Source organism: Erpetoichthys calabaricus, chromosome 1 (genome assembly GCF_900747795.2).
Source record: "Erpetoichthys calabaricus chromosome 1, fErpCal1.3, whole genome shotgun sequence".
Classification (NCBI taxonomy): Eukaryota; Metazoa; Chordata; class Cladistia; order Polypteriformes; family Polypteridae; genus Erpetoichthys; species Erpetoichthys calabaricus.
This window is the reverse complement of record NC_041394.2, coordinates 14,113,743-14,138,481: the sequence shown is the minus strand read 5'-3', so window position 1 is coordinate 14,138,481 and position 24,739 is coordinate 14,113,743. Positions and strand designations below refer to the sequence as shown.

The following is a 24,739-nucleotide window of genomic DNA, read 5'->3' as shown; positions in this document are numbered from 1 at the left end:
CTACTCTCACTGCATCTTCTTCTTCTTCTTTCAGCTGCTCCCATTAGGGGTTGCCACAGCAGATCATCTTTTTCCATATTACTCTCACTGCACCACTTGGAGTATTTATATCACTGTATCTGAGTGTGAATCACAGCTCTACAGCAGCTGATCGGAAAGAGAATTATCAGTATACGGCATCAAGCACACACCTCCTCAGCCATGCTGACTATTTGAACTGCTCTCATGCGACAAACGCTTCACAGCCTCCTCAGCCATGCTGTCTATTTGAACTGCTCTCATGCGACAAACGCTTCACAGCCTTTCCTGTACGGACCTCGCGGTTCAGAAATAGTTTCATCCCAAGAACTCTAAACACACTCAATCAGTCCATCAAGTGCTCCTTGTAGAACTGTTAGTATTTATAAGTACAATTACCTCACTGTAAACTTACGATACAGTTATAATATTGCAAAACCTGAGCCACTTTATAAAGTGCATGTTTACATATGATGACGATATCATTTTTAAGATGAAATGCAGCAAAATATGTTTATTATATTATACAGATAAAACTTTAACTTTAACTACATGGTGCCGCAGCTGGAGGAGCTGGCGTTCCATTCACGGACTGTTCCTGCCTCGCGCTGTATTCTTGCTGGTGCTGGCATGACACTGGAAGGATAGACGGATGGAATAATTAAACATGTACTACGAAGATATTTCAATGTTTCTTATGTTTTGAAGAATCGGCGTTCTAAGCTTACAGATGGCTTAACGTCTATTACAGAGCTGATTGTGTGGCGATTGGGTATTTGGAGAAAGAAAAGTAAGGACAGGAACTGGACGTTAGTACGTTTGAAAGAGACAGTACTGCTGCATTTAAGTATTTCATCGAAGGTTGCGCACGGCACAGCAAGCATCTTGCGTGAGACACGACCAATCACTGCGCCACTGTGTTCCCATGTTTAATAACATGCTTTAACTCCCATCATCATGAAAATTATATCACGTATACTTCTCAGTATTTTAATTATTCAGAGAGCTGTAATATTAGGAATGTAATGGATTCTGTGTCCTGTCGGAGGAAGAGAAAGCCCGTTTAAGAAGCACCCAGTGATTCACATACATAGAGCACATAGAAGATGAAATACAAAACAAAGCATTTAACGTGCTACTTTAGTTACAATGGGACTTGAGAAACTAGTAAATTACACGATTTTAAGATGAAGTTTATGATGTTCTAATTTAATGACAAAGTGACAAAATAAACTACGTGATTAAAGTGGAAATTTCGAGATTAAAGTTGACATTTCGTGCTTTTTTCCCCACTGTGTGCCTATTTTTTTTCTCTGTACCCTAAGCTTTCACACAACACTCAGATGGTGGACTACGACTCCCCTTTTCACTCCGACTTTGATATGTGACAACTTCTTTTTTTATTTCGGGCACTGTGTGACTTTGTGAACTTGAGCTTTCGAGTTTCTCCGACATACTATGTCACTCGATCAACTTCCTTTTGTCTATTATATTACTGTTTAAACCAACAAATAGTACGTTTTTCTTTGCCTCCACTTGGTATTCACTGAAATTCTTCTATTTTTCCTTGTACTTTTGCCATTGCCTTTTCACAGAAGGCTGAGCTTAAGGGCTATTTATATTGATTTTCATATTCAAAGAGGCATAATTCTGGGAGGAGTTGGGGCGGGACAGCAGACGCGTGCACGTGCGTTAATTTTCATGCTGACTGGGATTTATGTAGCGGAAGAACATGGAAGTTGGCGTTCGCACAGATTTATGCATCTGGATTTCTTTGTGCGTAAGCACATTTCCGCTTTTGTGCTTACGTCATGTTATAGTGTGAATTCTACGCACGGCGTTATACATGAGGCCCCTGATCACCACGTTATAAAGTTCTTCTAGACCAGGGGTGGGGCAGAGTCAGTCCTGGAGATCCGAAGTGGCTGCGGCTTTTGTTCCAACCCAGTTTCTTAATGAGAAGTCAATTAGTGTTGATGAAGCTCAAGTGACATTTTCATGTTTTATTTTAGTGGTCTCGCTTGTTAAGGTTCCACACCCTTAATTGCTTATTTCAGTCTTAAACAGCTGCATTCAGTGTTTTAATGGCTCCTTAACAATAAGATGTAAATGATAAAACAGCCAGCAGTTCTCAATCTAACGTGTTTCCATTTACATCTGTGTGTGTTCATCATGCAATGTTTGATTTAATCAAACACTTAAGAGGAAAATGCGACAGACTGAAAATTTGGCTTCAAATCATTTGAATGATATCCTTGGAAAGGAAAAAAATCTATGATATACAGTTAGGTCCATAAATATTTGGACAGAGACAACTTTTTTCTAATTTTGGTTCTGTACATTACCACAATGAATTTTAAATGAAACAACTCAGATGCAGTTGAAGTGCAGATTTTCAGCTTTAATTCAGTGGGGTGAACAAAACGATTACATAAAAATGTGAGGCAACTAAAGCATTTTCTGAACACAATCCCTTCATTTCAGGAGCTCAAAAGTAATTGGACAAATGAAATAACTGGAAATCAGATGTTCATTTCTAATACTTGGTTGAAAACCCTTTGCTGGCAATGCCAGCCTGAAGTCTTGAACTCCTGGACATCACCAGATGTTGGGTTTCCTCCTTTTTAATGCTCTGCCAGGCCTTTACTGCAGCGGCTTTCAGTTGCTGTTTGTTTGTGGGCCTTTCTGTCTGAAGTTTAGTCTTCAACAAGTGAAATGCCTGCTCAGTTGGGTTAAGATCAGGTGACTGACTTGGCCATTCAAGAATTTTCCACTTCTTTGCTTTAATAAACTTCTGGGTTGCTTTGGCTGTATGTTTTGGGTCATTGTCCATCTGGATCATGAATCAATTTGACTGCTGTATTTAGCTGGATTTGAGCAGACAGTATGTCTCTGAACACCTCAGAATTCATTCGGCTGCTTCTGTCCTGTGTCACATCATCAATAAACACTAGTGTCCCAGTGCCACTGGCAGCCATGCACGCCCAAGCCATCACACTGCCTCCCTCCACCATGTTTCACAGATGATGTGCTATGCTTTGGATAATGAGCTGTTCCACACCTTCTCCATACTTTTTTCTTGCCATCATTCTGGTAGAGGTTGATCTTGGTTTCATCTGTCCAAAGAATGTTTTTCCAGAACTGTGCTGGCCTTCTTAGATGTCCTTTAGCAAAGTCCAATCTAGCCTTTCTATTCTTGAGACGAAAAGCCAAGCAAAATGACACCTTTTATTGGCTAACTAAAAAGATTACAATATGCAAGCTTTCGAGGCAACTCAGGCCCCTTCTTCAGGCAAGATGTAATTACATCTTGCCTGAAGAAGGGGCCTGAGTTGCCTCGAAAGCTTGCATATTGTAATCTTTTTAGTTAGCCAATAAAAGGTGTCATTTTGCTTGGCTTTTCTCTACATTCATAATGGCTAACACGGTACAACACCCTAGTACTATTCTTGAGGCTTATGAGTGACTTGCACCTTGCAGTGCACCCTCTGTATTTATTTTCATGCAGCAACACTCATCATCAGCTGACTGATGATGATGATGATGGTCAGCTAATGTACCCTTAAAATAATAATTCTGAAAGGTCTTTTTTAAATATATGTGGGGTAAAAAATTCAGACTAGAGTACCGAATGGGTATCAACATCATACATTCATGTACACATCGTAAATTGTTCAGACAAGAGAGAAGCAGATCAGGGAGTGTTGTAAAATGTGAGCTTTGGTACGCTTTGTTGTGTTACTCGACAGTTCCTAAAGCAAAGTCCCAAAAACTTCCAACAATGCCCACTAAATGGGAAATAGTAACATCAAAGCCCTGCTAGTAATAGGGGCAAGCACCTCATTTTATATAAAATAAAACACTTATGTTTTTAAAAATTGTTCTGTAATGAAATGTAAGCTCTGTGGAGCACAAAAAGGCAAAAGGTGTTGCCTGACACAATGAAAAGCAAACCCAGTCTGAGTACAAAAATCACATAACGGAGCAAAGGTTTAAAATATCCTGAAAATCACAAGGCACGGAAAACTCACCGTAATCACTCACCAACTCCCAAGCGCATTCAAATGAACCGCAAGGAATGGACCATCGTTATAGGGCTGAAGGCAGAACCTTGCAGTTATGGGTAGTGTTGAGAATTTTGATCAAGGATCAATAGTTTTTTGTGCTCGTAGCTATGAAAAGTCTAGGCCTGAAACAACGTTAAAAGGGCACCATTTATTTTGTTAGAGAGGCCTCTTGCCTGCCTGTCCCCTTCTTACTTGCCTTGTTTTGAGTTTCTGCGAGCCGAGCTGTGAGACACGGTCACCATGTGCTCTCTGAGGAAACAAGCAGGCAAACTTTGTTTTGAGAAATGCAGGAGCGGAGCTTCTTACTGACAGAAGACGAAACAAACTGCATGCCAGGCCTTTGCCTGTGTGAGTAAAGGGCAAGCTCTTCAGCTAGCGCATAAAACATATAAGCAATTAAATGTCATTTAGAAGCATCAGAGCTCATCAGTGCCTTAGGCCAGGGGTGCCCAACTCCAGTCCTGGAGGGCCACAGTGGCTGCAGGTTTTCATTCTAACCCTTTTCTTAATTAGTGACCTGCTTTTGCTGCTAATTAACTTCTTGTGAATACATTTTAATTGACTTGGTTTTTAAGAAATGTTTCCCTGAATTTCTTCGTTGTTCCTCTGAATTGTTTCATTTCTTTCCATAAATGGCAGCCAAACAGAAATGAAATGTGAAGTGAGGGAGCCGAAAGAAGACCACCTAAGTCAGGGCCTCAAACTCCAACCAATTTCATTCCAACCAGTTGCTTCATTAGGCACCGAGTCTTGTCGTTAATTAAACTCGTTCTTTACTTCCATGGCTTGTCTCTGCTCTCATTGTGCAATAACAGACATTTTTTGAAATTGTGGATTTTCTCTTTTCTAAGAGCAGATCAACATTCCTGAGACCTTCACCTTGCTTTATTTTCAGATATTGTATGATGGTCACAGTTTGCTGGTCATGTTTTGGCTCATTTTGTATCTCATTATTTTTCCATCCATCCATCCATTATCCAACCCGCTATCTCCTAACTACAGGGTCATGGGGGTCCGCTGGAGCCAATCCCAGCCAACACAGGGTTCAAGGCAGGAAACAAACCCCGGGCAGGGCACCAGCCCACCGCAGATCTCATTATTTGTTTGGATGCTAATTAAGGAAAAAGAAACAACTGAGGGGTCTGTGTCTTCAAGAGTAAGTCAAATAAAAATAATTCAATAGAAAGTTAATAATCAGTTCATAACATGCATAACATACACTACATAACATACATGGCCATTAAGAAATTAAATAATAATGTGATCATAAACAATTAACAAAATAGACATAAAAGTGACATTCAAACCAGTGTGGCGGAAGTGCTGCCCTTTCACCCGGAAGCACTCCGGGCATAAACCATCCCTGGTCTGTTAGCACTTCCTGGTGTCCCGAAAATGCTGTCCCCCAGGGATCAAGGACCGGCCGGGTACCCAGGGAAAAGAAGTGCCGCTCTCCCGGTTCCTCCTTCCTCCAGGCATCCCGGCGGGGCAGGGTTCTTGGCCGTCTATCACACCAGCTGTGTGGCGGATCTAAGGTGGGCTGAAAACTCAATAATCAACAAAAGTCTCAGCGTAAAACGTTTGTATTGTGATGTGTGCATCTGGTGGCTAAGTCTCCGTTACGTACCATTTGGCACAGAACCACTAAAAGCAGTGCTAATGTGATGCACCATCTGTTGGAAAGCAGGGACACAGCAACCGTACGGACACATAGATAGAAACACAGACACTTGTCCTTTAATTAAGGTGGAAAATATCTAATTTACAAAAAGGTGCAATATCAGATCTGTCTCAGGTGATATCTGCGCATGTCCTGCGTGCAAAAAAAAAGTATAGGTAGTAACCATTCTAAATATCCAAAATACAATGTTCAGTTTCTGTTTTATTCATATGAAATACACTTCCACATGCACAACCTGGTTAAAATAAAACACCAAAAAAGCAAAAACTAATTAAATACTCACCACCACTGAGTCCTTAAGAATGTCACGGGTTCGCTCCTCTCTCAGCTTATAGTAAGAGGAAAAAATGAAGTCTCTTCTAAAGTGGGAAGACAAAGAGGAAGTCATTGTTATTATTATTATTGTATACAGCAATTAAATCTATTCAATACAATATATTTTCGTTTCATATTTTACCGGCTTGAGTATCTATCCATCCAGCTGAATCCGAACACAGGGTCACGGGGGTCTGCTAGAGCCAATCCCAGCCAACACAGGGCAGGAAGCAATCCCGGGCAGGGTGCCAACCCACCGCAGGACACACACTACAGCCAATTTAGAATCGCCAATCCACCTAACCTGCATGTGTTTGGGAGGAAACCCACACAGACAACATGCAAACTCCATGCAGGGAGGACCCGGGAAGCGAACCCAGGTCCCCAGGTCTCCCAACTGCAAGGCAGCAGCACTATCCACTGCACCACCGTGCCGCCCGGCTTGAGTCTCCATAATCCATAATGCCTAGAATGAGAAGCCCTTTGTGCTTCATAGCGTTTCTCTCCTGGCTGGGGTTCACAGTTGTGTTTCTTGTCTGTATTGTCTAATTTTATGCCATTTATTTGTATTAATGTGTAATTTTATTAATTATGTACATTTTTCTTTGGTGTTTATGGATAAAGGGAAAAGGCCTGAATTATGTCCCATGTGTTTTGTGGGTGGTTCCCCAAGTGGTGGAGCCACCTGCCAATCACCACTAGGAACGGTCCTCCTCAGGGTCACGTGGTAGCAAAACGCTTCGTCTATGTAGAGTGGTCTGTTTCTATGAGCAACACTTAGAGGAAGAGGTGGGAATGGGCAGCTTTATCAGAGGAGGAAAGAGCAGCCTCAAGAGATGGGGATCGTGTCCATACCAGTCCAAATGGACAACCTATGTGTTATATATAAAAGACTAGGGGGCTTTATCCCCTGCTCGCTTTGCTTGCCCATCTCCTATGGGCGCACTATGCTCCTCGCATTGTGAAGGGGGAGGGCTGAACGCATGCTAAGGAGATGTGGATGAATCAGCTTTTCCTTTTGTCTCACTGTCTTCTCTCGCGGGACGTCAAAGTGTCTTCCGAGAAGATCACGTCTCGACCCAAGATTTTTTTATTATAATAGAGAGACATGACATCTGCATTGATTATTTCAATTTCAGCCTGTCAAAAGTTCTTGAGCGTGTTGTAGCTTCCCAACTCACCAATTACCTAACCTCTAATAATTTGATGGAACCCTTTCAGTCTGCTTTCAGGGCGCAGCACAGCTGTGAAACTGCTCTGCTACGGGTAACCAAAGATTTGCTTATGGCAGCAGACTCTGGACAAATCAGCATATTAATTCTGTTAGACCTCAGTGCAGCATTTGACACTCAGGTCAGACATGACATCCTACTGTCCAGAATGGAGAACATGCTGGGTATCTCTGGCACTGCCCTCCAGTGGTTCAAGTCCTATCTGACTGATAGGCAAGTGTTTGTTAGTCTTGGCAACAGCAGATCCAGCTCAGCGCCGGTCACACAAGGAGTTCCTCAGGGCTCTGTCCTCGGCCCTCTTCTCTTCTGTATTTACATGCTTCTCCTTGGCTATATTATCCATAACTATGGACTGGGTTATCATTTTTATGCAGATGATACTCAACTCTACTTCAATGTTAAAAGTGGAACTTCATCAGAGCTTTCACAGCTCACAACCTGCCTTAGTGAAATTAAAACCTGGATGGAGCAGAACTCTTTAAAATTAAATTGCAATAAAACTGAACTCCTGCAAGTTGGGACTAAAATGCAACTTAATAAAAGGAGCTCCTTCCCAGTCCATCTTGGCAGTGATCTCATCAGACCTGCCTCTACTGTAAAAAATCTTGGTGTCATTTTTGATTCCTCCCTTTCTTATTCTGCCCACATAAATCACATTAAGGAACTTTCTTTCTTTCACCTCGGTAAAATATCCCGTGTTCGCTCCTTCCTCTCCTTCTGTAACGCTGAGAAGCTTTAATCACATCCCACATCGATTATTGTAACACACTGTTGGCAGGTGCCCCTTCTACTCTTATATCACAGCTCCAGCTTAGTCAAAACTCAGCTGCAAGAGTCGTAACTCGAACCAGCAGCAGCGAGCACATCACACCATCCTGCTCCGTCTTCACTGGCTCCCTTTGTCATACAGGATTGAATATAAAATCCTACTAATAACTTACAAAGCCTTAAATAACCTTGCACCAAACTACATCAGTGACCTTCTCCATCACTATGTGCCTGTCCGCCCACTAAGGTCCTCTGATTCTGGTAATCTTGTTGTGCCCCTCACTAATCTACACTCCATGGGTGACAGCAGGGCCTTCAGCTGTATAGCGCCCAGACTCTGGAATGACCTGCTGAAATTAATGAGATCAGCGGACTCCATGAATTCTTTTAAAAAACAACTCAAAACTCATCTGTTCAGGAAGGCTTTTAGCTCTACTTGACTTTATTACCCTTCTCTCAGTTTACTTCTCTGTCAAGATGCTCATGTATGTAACCTGTGTGTGTGTGTGTGTGTGTGTGTGTGTGTGTGTGTGTGAGACCATCAATTATGTTGTCTGTTAGGCTTTTCTCTGAATTTACTGTCTTAATCTTCTTTATTTATTTATTTGGTTTAGTACAATGCTATATACTGTATCCCCTGCCGTTCTTTCTTAAACTCTGTGAAGTGCCTTGAGCATGGGAAAGGCGCTATATAAATAAAATGTATTATTATTATTATTATTATTATTATTGGGAGCATAGCTAGTCCACCTTAATAAAAGGACAAGTGTCTCCATGTCTGTGGGTCTGTGGTCCCTCTGGTTGCCACGTCTCTGTCAGTCCAACACATTACAAACAACATGCATTGCATTTCTCATTCCAACAGATGGCACATCACCAATATTAACACTGTGTTTATGAATCCCATACCAGATAGCATACAACACAGACATATGCATTGCATTTCTCATTCCAATAGATAGCTCATCACAAACATTTGTAGTTTTTCATTTTATGACTAATTCATTCCAAATACATTCCAATAGATGGTACACTGCAAACCGTGGAGTGGTGGCTCTGAGGCTAGGGATCTGCCCTGGCAATCGGAAGGTTGCATGTTCAAATCCCGTAAATGCCAAAAAGGGACTCTGCTCTGTTGGGCCCTTGAGCAAGGCCCTTAAGCTGCAATTGCTAAGCGCTTTGAGTAGTGAGACAAGCGCTAAATACATGCAAAGAATTATTATTACAAGATACATTCCAACAGATGGCACATTCCAAACATTAACACTGCTTCTATGCCTCCCTTAATAAATAGCATTTAGTAGAGAGATATGCATTGCATTTGTCATTCCAACAGATGGTGCATCATAAACATTTGTAGTAATTTTTTTTATTATGGTAATAGCTACATGCATTACAAGATACATTCCAACAGATGGCACATCCCAAACATTAACACTGCTTCTATGCCTCCCATACTGAATAGCATTTAGTAGAGACCCGTCTCTGCGTGGGTTTCCTCCAGGCACTCTGGTTTCCTCCCACAGTCCAAAGACATGCTGGTTAGGTGGATTGGTGATTCTAAATTGACCCTAGTGTGTGCTTGGTGTGTGGGTGTGTTTGTTTCCTGCGGTGGGTTGGCACCCTGCCCAGGATTGGTTCCTGCCTTGTGCCCTGTGTTGGCTGGGATTGCCTCCAGCAGACCCCCGTGACCCTGTGTTCGGATTCAGCGGGTTGGAAAATGGATGGATGGATGGATATGCATTGCATTTGTAATTCCAACAGATGGTGCATCATAAACATTTGTAGTAATTTTTATTTATTAATTATAATTTATATTGATATTTTAAGAATTATTATTATTATTGCTAACACTGAGGTGTACGTTGATTACTAAGATTTGCATTCCTCTTAGATGGGTAGCAGCTAGAAACTTTACAAATGGACTAGCTGTCCCCCGCCACATCCGGTCCCGTAGTACTGGAACAGGACAAAATTTAATAATCAATAAATAAACAGGTAATGCTAGCTAAGCGGAGGCAAGGAGTGCTCCAAAAACGTGGCCAGAGGTAGACCGACTCGAACAGAGGCCACCGCATGAGTGAGGAGGGTCCCGCCCGGCTCCCCACTCCTGACGTCACGCTTCCCCCTTCCCTCGGCCCACAGCCTCTGCCTCGGATCAATATGAATGAATCATTCCTGCAAGTGAACTGTGATTCTTAGCGCAATAAGAGAAGTTGCAAAATCAACCGGAATGTTCAAGCAAATTATAGAAAAAAAAAACCCGATCTAAATCTGTTAAGCAGTTCTCTCATGAAAAGTAGACAGACAGACAGACAGACAGATAGATGTTGGATTTTTTTATATGTAGAGATGTGATCCAAATGTATTTAAAAGAACTGGATGCTTGCTAAGATGTCTGGGCCCTTTACATTCACTCGTGATGAAGACGCTCACTGGGATAAGCTGTACAGAGCATTTCTGTAGTTCACTTAGTTTCCCCTTCAGGTTTATTATTACATCCGCACAGTAAGATACTCACTTGCTAGCAAGGCCTCCACCAGGGGGCAGTCCAGGAATCAACTCCGCAGACAGGTGCTTTATGACGGAGACCAGGCCGGGTACTTCTGTTCCAGTGTGGTCGTCAAAGATCTCTGTTTCACATAAAGGAGACGATTACTCAACGTGTCAGGCATTGTTCACTGAAAACCTTGTCTGTCGCCACAAAGCATTCACTTTTCTTTGCTCAAAGTCAACCGTTTGCCTTATACTTGAAATTATCATTTCATTTTGTTTGGAAAACGTTTAAGTTGGCATATCTTTTAGCAAAGGGTATCTTAGTTCAGGTAATGGCGTGCCCTGTGATGGACTGGTGACTCAAATGGCTTAATTGCTGCAAGGATGAGCACCACTCGCCCACTCCACAGACAAGATTTAGAACATCAGAGCATTAGAACACTCTAGAAGGGAACAGGCCATTCAGCCCAACAAAGCTCACCAGTCCTATCCACTTATTTCTTCCAAAAACACATCAAGTCAAGTTTTGAAGTCCCCTAAAGTCTTACTGTCTACCACACTTATTCCAAGTGTCTATCGTTCTTTGTGTAAAGAAAAACTTCCTAATGTTTGTGCAAAATTTACGCTTCACAAGTTTCCAACTGTGTGTTCGTGTTCTTAAAGAACTCATTTTAAAGTCACCGTCTCGATCCACTGGACTAATTTAAACACTTCAATCGTCCATCCATTATCCAAATCATATTATGTGATATCATCCATCCATCCATTATCCAACCCGCTATATCCTAACTACAGGGTCACAGGGGTCTGCTGGAGCCAATCCCAGCCAACACAGGGCGCAAGGCAGGAAACAAACCCCAGGCAGGGTGCCAGCCCACCACAGGACACACCCACACACACACACACACACCAAACACACAGTAGGGACAATTTAGAATCACCAATGCACCTAACCTGCATGTCTTTGGACTATGGGAGGAAACCGGAGCACCAGGAGGAAACCCACGCAGACACAGGGAGAACATGCAAACTCCACACAGAGAGGACCCGGGACGCGAACCCAGGTCTCCTAACTGCGAGGCAGCAGCGCTACCCACTGTGCCGCCCTTCAGTCATTATCCAACCCGCTATATCCTAACTACAGGGTCACAGGGGTCTGCTGGAGCCAATCCCAGCCAACACAGGGCGCAAGGCAGGAAACAAACCCCAGGCAGGGCGCCAGCCCACCGCAGGGCACACACACCCACACACACACACTCCAGGGGCAATTTAGGATTCCAGTCCACCTAACCTGCATGTCTTTGGACTGTGGGAGGAAACCCATGCAGACAAAGGAGAACATGCAAACTCCACGTAGGGAGGACCCGGGAGGCGAACCCAGGTCTCCTAACTGCGAGGCAGCAGCGCTACCCACTACGCCACCATGCCACACCACTTAATCTTCTTTTACTTAATCTGTAAAGACTCCGCTCTTTTAATCTTTCCTCATAACTCATCCCCTGTAGCCCTGGAATGAGCCTCGTTGCTCTTCTCAGGACCTTTTCAAGTGCTGCTATGTCCTCTTTTGTCGATTTTTAACATAAATTGTTGTTAACAGGGAGGAGCAGCAGCACCATGCATGTGCCAGCATCCCCTCCCTGAAACGAAACTCAACCTGCAGCTCCCCAGCATAGAACCCTCTTGGAATTCTTTATTGTACAATAGGGAGAGTGTGAGTCCATCTGTCAGAAGACTGATGCCGATCTGAAAGCGGACCTTACAACACGACAATGGGCCTAAATGCATCAGTAAATCCAGCAAGGAATGACCGGAATGAAATGCAATGGAGGGTTGTAGAATGAGCAAGTTAAAGTCCTGGGGGGATTTCAAACAGGCTGTGCACCCAAGACACCCCTCAAACATCACACAGCAGAAAGAACTCTGCACAGAGGAACGTCAAGAACTTTCTCCCAGTCGATGTCAGAAACGGCTAGACGAGTTATACGGACCCCCGATTTGATATCAGCTACAGTATCAGAGTCAAGGGGGTACTTACTGTTCCCACAGACTTAATTGGCATATCCCTACATTTTTCTGTTGAATATTCTATTGCTAAGTTACATTTTCACCAATTTTGTACATCACCTAAAGATACTGTTTAAACTAAGAGCAAATCTTGTTATGTCCACGGAATAAAAATATTGAACGTAGTGACTTTTTCACGAGTGTAAGCTTTGACGTCAATGTTCTGAACCGCAAAAACAGATTCTTTCTTTACTTATTCACTGACCACCGTGAGCCACAAGCATACAACACTCACAAGTCACACACACCAACGCATGCAAATCAGTGGGGCCTTGCGGTCAAAAGGGCCACTAACAGGGAGAAGACACAAGCGCAGGGGACAAACAGCCACGCAGAAAGGGCAGTCTAAGGGTCCGACTCGAGCTCACCTGCCACTTTGTTGCTGATGACTTCTTCCAGCTCTTCCTCTTGCTGCAGTGCTTCTGGCGAAACCTGGGGGGCGCCAGGGAAACCAATCAGAAGGACGCTGATGTTGTCCCGGCTGCCCTGTAGGTTTGGTAAACAACAATAACAACAACAACATTTATTTCTATAGCACATTTTCATACAAATAATGTAGCTCAAAGTGCTTTACATAATGAAGAAAAGAAAAATAAAAGACAAAGTAAGAATTAAAATAAGACAAACACTAATTAACATAGAATAAGAGTAAGGTCCAATGGCCAGGGAGGATAGAAAAAACAAAAAATACCTCCAGACAGCTAGAAAAAAATAAAATAAAATCTGCAGGGGTACCAGGCCACGAGACCACCCACCCACTAGTGATGTGTCGTTCGCGAACGAGCCGGCTCTAAGAGCCGATGCTTTGAAGCGAACGAGAGGAGCCGATGCCCGTCAAGCAGAGCCGAAGCTTGAGCGGCTCCTGCTCAGCTCTGCTGAAAATCCATTTGGCAGGGGCAGGACTTTACTTATATGGGCATAATGCTGGCTCGTTCACGAACAACACATCAGACTAGGATCGTACCATTATGTGAAAGAAGGAAGGGGGGCAGACGCTCCGAAGACAGCGAGCGTTGGTACAGGCCAGGTACACAGAGCGACACTGTCGACTCGACAGAGGAAGAGCCAGATTTAAATGCAAGCGCATCGTGAAGAAAAAACAGAGTGAAGAAATGAGTGAAAGACGAAAAAGAAGCAGCATCTGGCTGCATTTCAGCGATATTGGAGACTGTAAAACTAAGTGCAGAATTTGTAATATGAAAATATCCGTTAGAGCAGGGTCAACAACAAACCTGCACAGACATATAAGAACCACCCACCCATCCGTGCAACTGGAGGAGAGCGTGCCCTCTCTCCTGCCATCCACTGAGCCTGGAAAAGAGCCAAGTACTTCTGCTGCAGCATCCACTGTCTTACCGAAAACCCCAGGTATAACACGGTCATCAGTTCAAACCAAAATAAGCACATTTATTCCAAAACAAATGACGCCAAACAAACAAATAAGTGTCGATGAGGAGCTGGCTAAAATGCTAGCTAGCGACTTTCAACCATTTTCCATTGTGGAGGACAGAGGATTTACAACTTTTGTACAGGCCTTAAACCCCATGTATGTTCTCCCTAGCAGAAAAACTTTGTCCCAAACAATTATTCCATAACTATATACTGTATCTGAGGATGGAGTACAACACTTTGCTTTCAGAAACCGCTGCTCTGGGAAAAAAGGTAGCATTTAATGACAACAGAGCTGTGGATGAGGCTTTTCAAAGAATAAGTGCAGCAGCAGCAAGATGCAACCCCAGCAGCTTGTCTGCTCCTCCATCAGAGGGCCAAGAGGAAGAAATTGGAGCAGGGCCGTGTTCACAGGAACCACAAGCTGCTGCTGTGTGGAGGCTCTTTGACGAAAGAGCAACAGGAGACACTGCAAGGAGAAATCCCACAGCTGATGCTATGCTGGAATTGAGGTCCTATCTTGAGGAGCCCCTCATCCAAAGAGCTGAAGACCCACTGAGCTGGTGGGAGGCTAAGGCTGCAGTCTACCCACGCCTGGTTAAGGTAATGGTAGGAAGACTTTGCATTGTCGCTACATCGGTCCCCTCAGAAAGAGTCTTCTCAAAAACAGGACAAATAATCACGGAGAGGAGAAATCACATCAGCCCATCTAAGCTGAGGCATCTGGCATTTCTGAATGCCAACCTGGCCTAAAAACTTTTATTCAAAGAGTCATAGTGTTGTGTTGTTGTTGTTGAGTTTGGCCTTTATTTAATTTGTTTGCTGTGGTTTTGTGTTAGGTTGTTCATTTAAAGCTTTTATTAAAATGTTAAACAATAGTAACTGTATTTTTTGTAATGAAAAAAATACATAAAATACGTAATGTCTGAAAACAATGAATAAGAAATTGCTTATACACAAACCATTCATAATTGCTTAATTAGGCTAAAACATAAGCATCCAAGTGATACTAAACGAAGAGCCGTAAGAGCCGGCTCTTTAAAGGGAGCAGATCCAAAAGAGCCGAAGCTTTGAAAAGAGCCGGAGTTCCCATCACTACCACCCACCTCTGGGCATTCTACCTAACATAAATGAAATAGTCCTCTTTGTATTTAGGGTTCTCATGGGAGGACTTGATGATGATGGTCATGTAGACTTCTGGCTTTTAATCAATCAATGTAGGAACATCATGGTGCTTTGAGTAGGTGGTGGTGGCACAGGTCACCACCATAGAAGACCGGGAAAAGAAACAGAAGAGAGAGTAGGGGTTAATAATAATAATTCATTACATTTATATAGCACTTTTCTCAGTACTCAAAGCGCTATCCACACAGGGAGGAACTGGGAAACGAACCCACAAACTTCCACAGTCTCCTTACTGCAAAGCAGCTGCAGCACTACCACTGCGCCACCTGTTAATACAGATTTTAGAGCCACCATGAATAGTTATTATAATTAATTGGATATACAGAGTATCAGGGTTAAATTAAAGTGAAGTTATGAGAAGGCCATGTTAAAATAATGTGTTTTCAGTAGTTGTTTAAAGTTCTCCACTGTATTAGCCTGGAGAATTCCTACTGGTTAGCTATTCCAGATTTTAGGTTCATAACAGCAGAAGGCCCCCCGCCTCACCACTTCTTTTAAGTTTTGCTCTTGAAATTCTAAGGAGACACTTTTTTCAGCGAATACCAAATGGAGGCAAAGAAAAACGTACTATTTGTTGGTTTAAACAGTTATATAAGCAACAAAAGGAAGCTGATAGCGCGTCGGAGAAACTCGAAAGCTCAAGTTCACAAAGTCGCGCAGTGCCTGAAATAAAAAAGTTGTCACATATCAAAGTCGCTGTGAAAAGGCGACTCGTAGCCCACCGTCTGAGTGTCATATGAAAGCTTATTAGGGTACAGTGAAAAAAAAGGCACACGGTGTGAAAAAAAGCACAAAATGTCAACTTTAATCTTGAAATTTCCACTTCAATCACGTAGTTTATTTTGTCATTAAAGTAGAACATCATAAACTTCATCTTAAAATCGTGTAATTTGCTAGTTTCCCAAATCCCATTGTAACTAAAGTGGCATGTTAAATGCTTTGTTGTGTATTTGATCTTCTATGTGCTCTATGTGCCTGAATCACTACGTGCTCTTCCTCCGACAGGACACAGAATCCATTACGCTCATAATATTACAGCTCTCTGAATAATTAAAATACTGAGAAGTATACGTAATATCATTTTCATGATGATTGCAGTTAAAGCATGTTATTAAACATGGGAACATGCAGCTTAGGTGCATTTGCGATTCTAAATTATCTCTAGTGTGTGTGCGTGCCCTGTGGTGGGCTGGCGCCCTGCCGGGGTTTGTTTCCTGCCTTGCACCCTGTGTTGGCTGGGATTGGCTCCAGCAGACCCCTGTGACCCTGTAGTTAGGATATAGCGGGTTGGAAAATGGATGGATGGATGGATGATATCACATAATATGATTTGGATTTAAGTGAGCAGAAGATGAGCTGATCGCCAAGAGGGATCACCTTAAAGATCTGTCTTATGGTGTGCAGGTCATTTGTAATTCATTTATTAGTTTGTGCTCCTGTTCTATGATATTAAAAGAATCGAGCATTGCACGTCCAGTTGTCACCTGAGAATGAGCTACAGAAATGCCCGTTCCTGTGGGTTTCTTTTCTGTGGACTGAGCGTTCATAAAACCGGAATCAAGTGTTTTTATAAGAGAATGGAATTTGGACTTTGAGACGAGTAAGTAGAGGTCTCGTTATCAAATTCTGTGCAAGCCCATAATCATGGAGCATCACCGCTTTCAAGATTTGATTGGGTGGCAAGAGGGACTGAACTGGATGTTAGCAAAAAAAAAAAAAAATCCCACCGCTGCCACCACGTATTCCATTTCACTGAAAGCCACAGTGTTCAGTGTTCCAGTTGAGTCTGTCCACAGCTCCATCTGTTAAAGTTAGTTTGTTTTGTAACCCATAGAGGTAGGCACTTTATAAAACACATTCATTCATTGACCCCCCCCCCCCCACCCCCCCCCCCCCCCCACCTTCCGATTTAGCCCGGCTACTTTAAACTCTCAAAAGGCTGAGGTAACGCAGGCTCAGACATAATCTGCTGTTTCATAAGTGTTCCATTCCATTGATCGTGCTATTCCAGACTCCAAATTCAGCTGCAAAGGAGATCAGGCTTTCAGATAATCTTCAAGGTAATCCCGACTTTACGTCCCTGAAGTGCAAGCAAAGGTTTACACTCCTTTTTCTTTCGAGTTCTCATGCTGGCCTCTGATAGCGAGAGCTGCTTTACTGTGGAATAAGTACGGTGTGAAATAACCGAAGAAGGGGAAGACACCTGAATGACGCACGAGGTTCCTTGTGAAATTAGGGGTTGGGGGGTTGTGCAGACCCCTAAAACATTGAATAAAAACTTAATGTATGTCTTATAAATCCCAATTTTTAGTCAGGGAGAGCTGAAGCCCACCCAAGCAGGCAATTCTAGCAGTTTGGTACACAAGCACTTAATGGGGCCCCAGACCACCACTGGGCTCACTCATATGCACATCAACATCCAAACCATCTTCTATTAAAAATGTCGGCAGTTAGGGTGGGATTCAATAAATTGCAATAAGTACAAACTACTTAAACAGAACTTATCACGATTTGTAATAGTTTTATCCACCTCCATGTACATTCAATTTGAGAAACAATGGCTCTGCATTTCTTAATACATAGACTTCAGCATACCAGCTGTAAAAAAATTTTTACAATTTACTTGATGTCACATACAGTACATTATAAACTATTTATTTATTTCTTTATATATACTTTGTCACATGCGTGCCAGAGGGTCACTTTCCTGGCACCACTCCGGAATGAAAGGCGGCGCTGTTGCTAACAATCTTGTTTCCGTTTTTCCTCACAGCAGCAAGAAGCCACCCCCTAAGGGGGCAACGGAGCCAGAGAAGCTCCGCCCCTTTGTGGTCTGGCTAGTATAAAAGGGAGACGCCCACAGAAGGTGGAGTCTCATTTGGAGCTGAGAGCAGCTCGACTGAGGGACACGACTCCTGACAAGCCCTATCAAAGAGAGCCACTAGAGGGAAACGGAGAGCTAGATGCCAACTGTTTGCTGTGGCACCATTGAGCACGTGTGTACATTTACTTTCCTTTTGTTTAAATTAAATTCAGTTTGTCTGATTGGCACCCCAAATATTTTGGGACTTGCTCTGCGTCATCACTCAACCCACTACAACAACATAAATACTGTATAAGCCAGTTTCTGTCTACCATTGTCATTGTCCTTCTGCCCATTCTGGGGTTGATTTTCATCTTGGGTCCGCGTCCAGGGAGGTTGACTACAGTCCCATGGACCTTAAACTTCTTAATAATATTTGCAGCTCTTCTCATAGGAACCTCGAGCTGCTAGGAGATGGTCTATATCTGGAAATGCTTGTCAATCATTTCTGATATCACAGAGAATTCTCTCTGAGTGACGACATTTCTCCGTTGAAATTGACCGGATGACTGATAGCATGACTTGCAGACATGTTTGATACAAATTCAAGAAAACAGAGAGTTTGAAAAGTTACTCAAATCCAATTATTTAGGATCTTTTCTAAGCGTGCCAGCAAATATAAAAAGGCCATTTTAGAATACTGTTGCAGAAAATACTTAGTGAATAAAAAAAGTCTGACGTAGTCACTATAAATGAAAATCCAAGAGCGTCCTTGATTTACACCAACTGGTGGAGGCTGACTAGGTGAGAAGATAGATAGATAGATAGAGTGAAAGGCACTATATGATAGATAGATAGATAGATAGATAGATAGAGTGAAAGGCACTATATAATAGATAGATAGATAGATAGATGTGAAAGGCACTATATAATAGATAGACAGATGTGAAAGGCACTATATAATAGATACGTAGATAGAACTGAAAAGCACGATAGATAGATAGATAGATAGATAGATAGATAGATAGATAGATAGATAGATAGATAGATAGATAGATAGATAGATAGATAGTGAAAGGCACTATATAATAGATAGATAGAATGCCCAGTTATGGTTTTTCCCCTAGGAATTCTGGTTTTCTTTCCATCCACCAGGTTAAATGGCTGCTCTAAATTGGTCCAGCAGGATTTAAATATAACAATGGGTCCTGTGATGAAACGCTGCACTGACCAGAGCTGGAAAGGTAACATCCCTTTGGAAACCTTGATTGGATTAAGAGGGATTGATCATATTATGTCATAAATTCGTTCTTTCCAATCTGCTTATCTCAGTTACAGCACAAACACACACACACACGTTACTGGACTCGGGCAATCCAGGGCTCATGTGCCACAGGAAATGTGGACAAAGCTAATTTTTTAATAGATTTGTCTTCCTTCCTCCACCACCTTCTATCTATCTATCTATCTATCTATCTATCTATCTATCTATCTATCTATCTATCTATCTATCTATCTATCTATCTATCTATCTATCTATCTATCTATCTATCTATCTATCTATCTATCTATCATATAGTGCCTTTCATCTATCTATCTATCCTTCCTATATTCATGGAAGAAAATCCACAGTCTGAGTGTGTAAGAACAGGGTTCATACTCAGGATGCTGGATTTGAAAGGCAGAAGTTTTAACCACCAAGTCATCCAAAATGATACCAGCCCACATGGAATGAATCACTTCAGGGTCATGATAGCTACAAACAGCTCTAGACAGAGATCTAGAGCATCACAGGTATATTATTTTATTCCATGCCATTTTCTAAGCCTACTTAATCATGAACAGGGTTTCAGCAGCCTATCCAGGCAAGCACAGTGAACAAGACAGAAACAATGTCCTGGACATGTCATCACAAGAGAACACACTCACACTACACACTCACTAGGGCCAATTTACTGTTGCCAGTCCACCTAACCTGCATGTCTTTGGACGGTGCACCCAAGTGAAGTCCACAAGCACACAAGGAGAACTTGAAAGCTTTAGGCAGGGAACACCCAGGATTTAAACCCTGGGCTCCTTGTTACAGGGCAGCTGCTCAACCACAGCATCGCCACTCTGCCCTATTTAATGTTATGTTATGTTACTAGCTGTGCTACGCATCAAAGGCAGTTTAAAATTTAGATAATCAATTGTCAGAGATGGCTGGGGGAACAACCCAGCCGCGACGCCCAGGAGGACCGGAGGAGGGCTTACGCTTACCCCAGACCATGTGGGGGTGACTGCCCTGGTACCTTTGGGGGCCATGGGTACAGAGCTTTGAAGCGCAACCCTGTAGGGGCCCGTGGTCACCGCCAGGGGGTGCCCCTATGCCTTTGGAACCCTGGACCTCAGCACTTGTGCCACACCCGGAAGTGCTGGGGGGGAAGAGGAGCAGGGACACCTGGAGTACTTCCGGGGATGCAGCCGGCACTTCCGCCACACTGGGGCGTGTCGGTGGAAGATTGCCGGAACCCACCTGGAGCACATCCGGGGGAATATAAAAGGGGCCGCCTCCCTTCATAGCGTGACTAGAGTCGGGTAGAAGACAGACAAGGTCTGGAGGAGAGAGAAGGAGGCGGCCTGAAGAAAGAAAAGGCATTGTGTTGTGGCCAGGACTTTGGAGACTTGGGGACTATTGAACACTTGTGTAAATATGGAGCACCAAAATAAATGTGTGTGGGGTGATTGAAACGTGTCTGTCTGTCTGTGTCCGGGTCATGTTCCACACAATGTAGACATCAGCATTAATGTTTGCAGTTTACACCATCTGTTGGAATGCATTTTGCAATGCATGTAGCTATTACTGTAGTAAACACATTACTACACATGTGTATGATACACCATATGTTGGAATGAAAAATGCAATGCATATCCATCCATGCATTCATTATCCAACCTGCTATATCCTAACTACAGGGTCACGGGGGTCTGCTGGAGCCAATCCCAGCTAACACAGGGCGCAAGGCAGGAAACAAACCCCGGGCAGGGCGCCAGCCCACCGCATGTAGTAATAATAATAATAATAATAATCATCCACCCATCCATCCATCCGTCCATCCATCATCCAACCCGCTATATCCTAACTACAGGGTCACGGGGGTCTGGTGGAGCCAATCCCAGCTAACACAGGGCGCAAGGCAGGAAACAAACCCCGGGCAGGGCGCCAGCAGACCGCAGGCAAGGCATATGTCTGTACTAAATGCCATTTGGTATTGGAGACAGAAACAGTGTTAATGTTTGTAATGTGGCATCTGTTGGAAAAACAAATGCAATGTCTATGTCTCTGTTGTATGCCATTTGGTATGGGATTCATAAAAGCAGTGTTAATGTTCATGATGCACCATCTATTGGAATGTATTTTGCAATGCATGTAGTTATTACTGTAGTAAATACATTTCTACAAATGTTTGTGATGCACCGTCTGTTGGAATGACAAATGCAATGTATATCTCTCTACTAAATCCTATTTTGTAAGGGAAGTATAGAAGCTGTGTTAATCCTTGTGATGTGCCATCTGTTGGAAAGTCACACGTAATGCTTTTATTACTAAAACTTTTTGCGATGCGTCATCTTTTGGAAAGACAGAGACATAGCAATCGGATGGACACACAGACAGACACACAAACCCTTCCCTTTTATTATGGTGGATGCTATGGCATTAAACCTTCTCCAAGGCTTCAGTTATTCCCCCATCAATTATGCTCTGTCTGTGTACAATAGTATTAATAAATGTTATTTAATTCTTGTTTTTGTATTTTGTAAACATGGTTGACAGTTGAATTTCACACCCCAGTTTGGCATGCTGTCTCAGAAAGCACTGAGTAAATATAAATTAAAGAAGCCCCTTTCACCTTCTTTGGCTGCCACCTTAACAACAAAGGGTTATAGCCTGGACAGGACAGCTAGTTCCCCAATCTGGACCCACAGTCCCTTGGAGGTGGGCATAACTATTTTCTCAAGAAAAACAACTGGACGACTGCCATTGCTCCAATGTTCTTGTCCTACCAGCCTAGGTGTTACCTGCCTGAAGCCCACCTTCAGTGTCACATGGGAGTCAGGGTCCACAGTGCTCATCGTTAATGGTCACATAGCAGGCAAAGACCTCCCCACATTGAAAAAGTCAAAGCCCCCCGCTCTTATATTTTCCTTGTAGCTGAGTAACAGTAAAGACAAATGGAGAAGCATGAAATCGAGTTCCCAGAGGAGTTCATGGGAAAATCCTCCAATCATGGATGTTGTAATAGCATTCTCAATGCCAGGCCGAAAAGTGTGCCCCCCATTCTCATGACCGCCCCCTAACTTCATGACTTGACCTCCCACCATCTCAATAACCTGCTTCCATATTTATCATTGGAACACTGAGTTGGGGCGGCACGGTGGCGCAGAGGGTAGCGCTGCTGCCTCGCAGTTGGGAGACCTGGGGACCCGGGTTCGCTTCCCGGGTCCTCCCTGCGTGGAGTTTGCATGTTCTCCCCGTGTCTGCGTGGGTTTCCTCCAGGTGCTCCGGTTTCCTCCTACAGTCCAAAGACATGCAGGTTAGGTGGATTGGCAATTCTAAATTGGCCCTAGTGTTTGTTTGGTGTGTGGGTATGTTTGTGTGTGTCCTGCGGTGGGTTGGCGCCCTGCCCGGGATTGGTTCCTGCCTTGTGCCCTGTGTTGGCTGGGATTGACCCTGTATTCGGATTCAGCGGGTTGGACAATGGATGAATGGACACTGAGTTGACGGGCACACACGTGAGGTTGGGGCACCCAGTGACCACATTTGTCACTCACCTTATAGAGACACGTGTCCACCACTTGTCCGCAGATGTCCTTCAGATCACTGGAAATCTGCAGGCGGCTACGGATGAACGCACACAGCTCCTCATTGTCAACGGCGTCCCAGACTCCATCACAGGCCAGCACTAAGAACTCGTCTTCTGCCGACCGCTCCACTTCGTACACCTCCGGCTCTGGGGACACCAACTGCTCGGTGGGCAGCCGCCACTCCACGTCCTTAAAGTCAAAGTCTCCCAAGGCCCGGGACACGGCTAGGGAGCCATTTACTCGTTGCAGGAACACGGTGCCCCCAGCGTTCTGGATCCTCTCCTGCTCCCGGGGATTGAAGGGTTTGTGATCTTCGGTGTAGAAACAAACATGTCCGTCACGGCATAGCACAGCCCGGGAGTCACCGCAGTTAATGAAATAGATGTGCCGGGGTGAAATCATGACTGCCACCGCCGTGGAGCCGCTGTTCTCCCACTTCTCTTGTCGGGTCAGGTCGTGCATGCAGCTGTCAATGCTGAGGAAGCCATCGCGGATCCCTTCCTTGACTTTCTCGGGGTCTCCATCAGCTGTCACCTTACCTGTTGCTAAAATATGTGTCAGTAGGTGCCGGGAGCAATACTGAGCTACAGTACTTCCGGCATGCCCATCGTACACGGCAAAGAAGCACCAGTCGGCGAGTTCTCCTGGCATCTCAGTCACACAGGTATGGGCGTCTTCCATCTGGGCCCGCCAGCCCTGCATGCTGGCCAGAGCATAAGATAGGCCTTCGGGCACCTGTCCTTCCTCCATTTCCTTGTCGAGCATGGGCTTGTCTAGGTAAATGCTCCTCTCCTCCTCATCCTCTCCCATAAACTCTTCACTCCCTTTGAAGAAGAAAGAGACCATCTTCTCTGTCTCCTTGACCAGCAGCCGGACAAATGAGGTCATCCGTGGCATTCGACGCTCCCAGTCCTTGGTGCTCACACTGCTGCCGTTCCTCATCTTGTTAAATTTAATACAATGAACCCGAGCAAATGGTGCTCACCATGAATGGGGCAAAATAAGAAAAGATCTCTCACGTCTCTCTCTCTCTCTCTCTCTCCCTGTCTCAGACTGAACTCCTTCTGGACATTTTGTGACCTTCTTTCTGCTTCTTTAGTTTTGATCTTCTTGATTTTGCACTTGTTAAAATTACTTCACATATCCACTTTATACTTTCTTTGCTTCCTTCCTTTCTTGGATGTTTCTGAATTTCTCTTGATGTTCCTCACTCTTCTTTTTTAAGTACTGCCCTGCCTCTGTCAGCAGCTCCCTGCCATTGGTTGCCTCACTTTAATTCCCGGCTAATCTACAGCTTGACCCCTCCCCTCTCTCTCTCTCTCTCGCTCTCTCGCTCACGACTGTGCCAAACTCTCACTAATCAGCGACTTAATGGAGACATCCAGAGTTCATCCCAATCGACCTAACAGGCTCATTTACTCAGGCTGGCAGCTCCTCATTTCAATGGCACTGAGCATATGATGGCCCACCATCTGCAGTGGGTTGGGTGCGTATTCAGAACTTTATTAATATTTTCTTATGTTGCAGCCTTCATTTTTCCCCACATCTAGCAATGCCCAATATCCCAGATGACATTTAGGAATTTGTGCTTATTTATTAAAAATAAAAATTTTAACTGTGGTGGGCTGGCACCCTGCCCGGGGTTTGTTTCCTGCCTTGCACCCTGTTTTGGCTGGGATTGGCTCCAGCAGACCCCCCGTGAACTTGTAGATAGCGGGTTGGATAATGGATGGATGGATGGATAAAAATTTTAAATATGACACTTAAACCCTATACTGTGATACTTGAAATCTGGCTCAGGGTCATCCCATTCTATTGGTCATCGCTGAGATGTTCCGACACCTTATTTGGAGTCTCCCTGTGGTCAATTCAGTTG

General features: G+C 43.8%; 1 protein-coding gene across 2 annotated transcripts in view; it reads right to left on the bottom strand.

The window, feature by feature from the left end:
* ppm1na (protein phosphatase, Mg2+/Mn2+ dependent, 1Na (putative)) overlaps positions 1-23,874 on the bottom strand; it is a 28,164-nt gene extending 4,290 nt beyond the window's left edge. The window contains exons 1-4 of one of the 2 annotated variants that reach the window (XM_051934228.1): positions 22,831-23,874; positions 13,010-13,127; positions 10,603-10,714; positions 6,050-6,125 (exon numbers count right to left, since the gene is read on the bottom strand). In XM_051934228.1, coding sequence (XP_051790188.1) covers positions 6,050-6,125; positions 10,603-10,714; positions 13,010-13,127; positions 22,831-23,805 — 1,281 coding nt within the window. In that variant the 5' untranslated portion in view covers positions 23,806-23,874. The remainder of the gene's footprint in view (positions 1-6,049; positions 6,126-10,602; positions 10,715-13,009; positions 13,128-22,830) is intronic. The other variant, XM_051934232.1, reaches the window with a different exon arrangement.
* Positions 23,875-24,739: the final 865 nt, after the last annotated feature.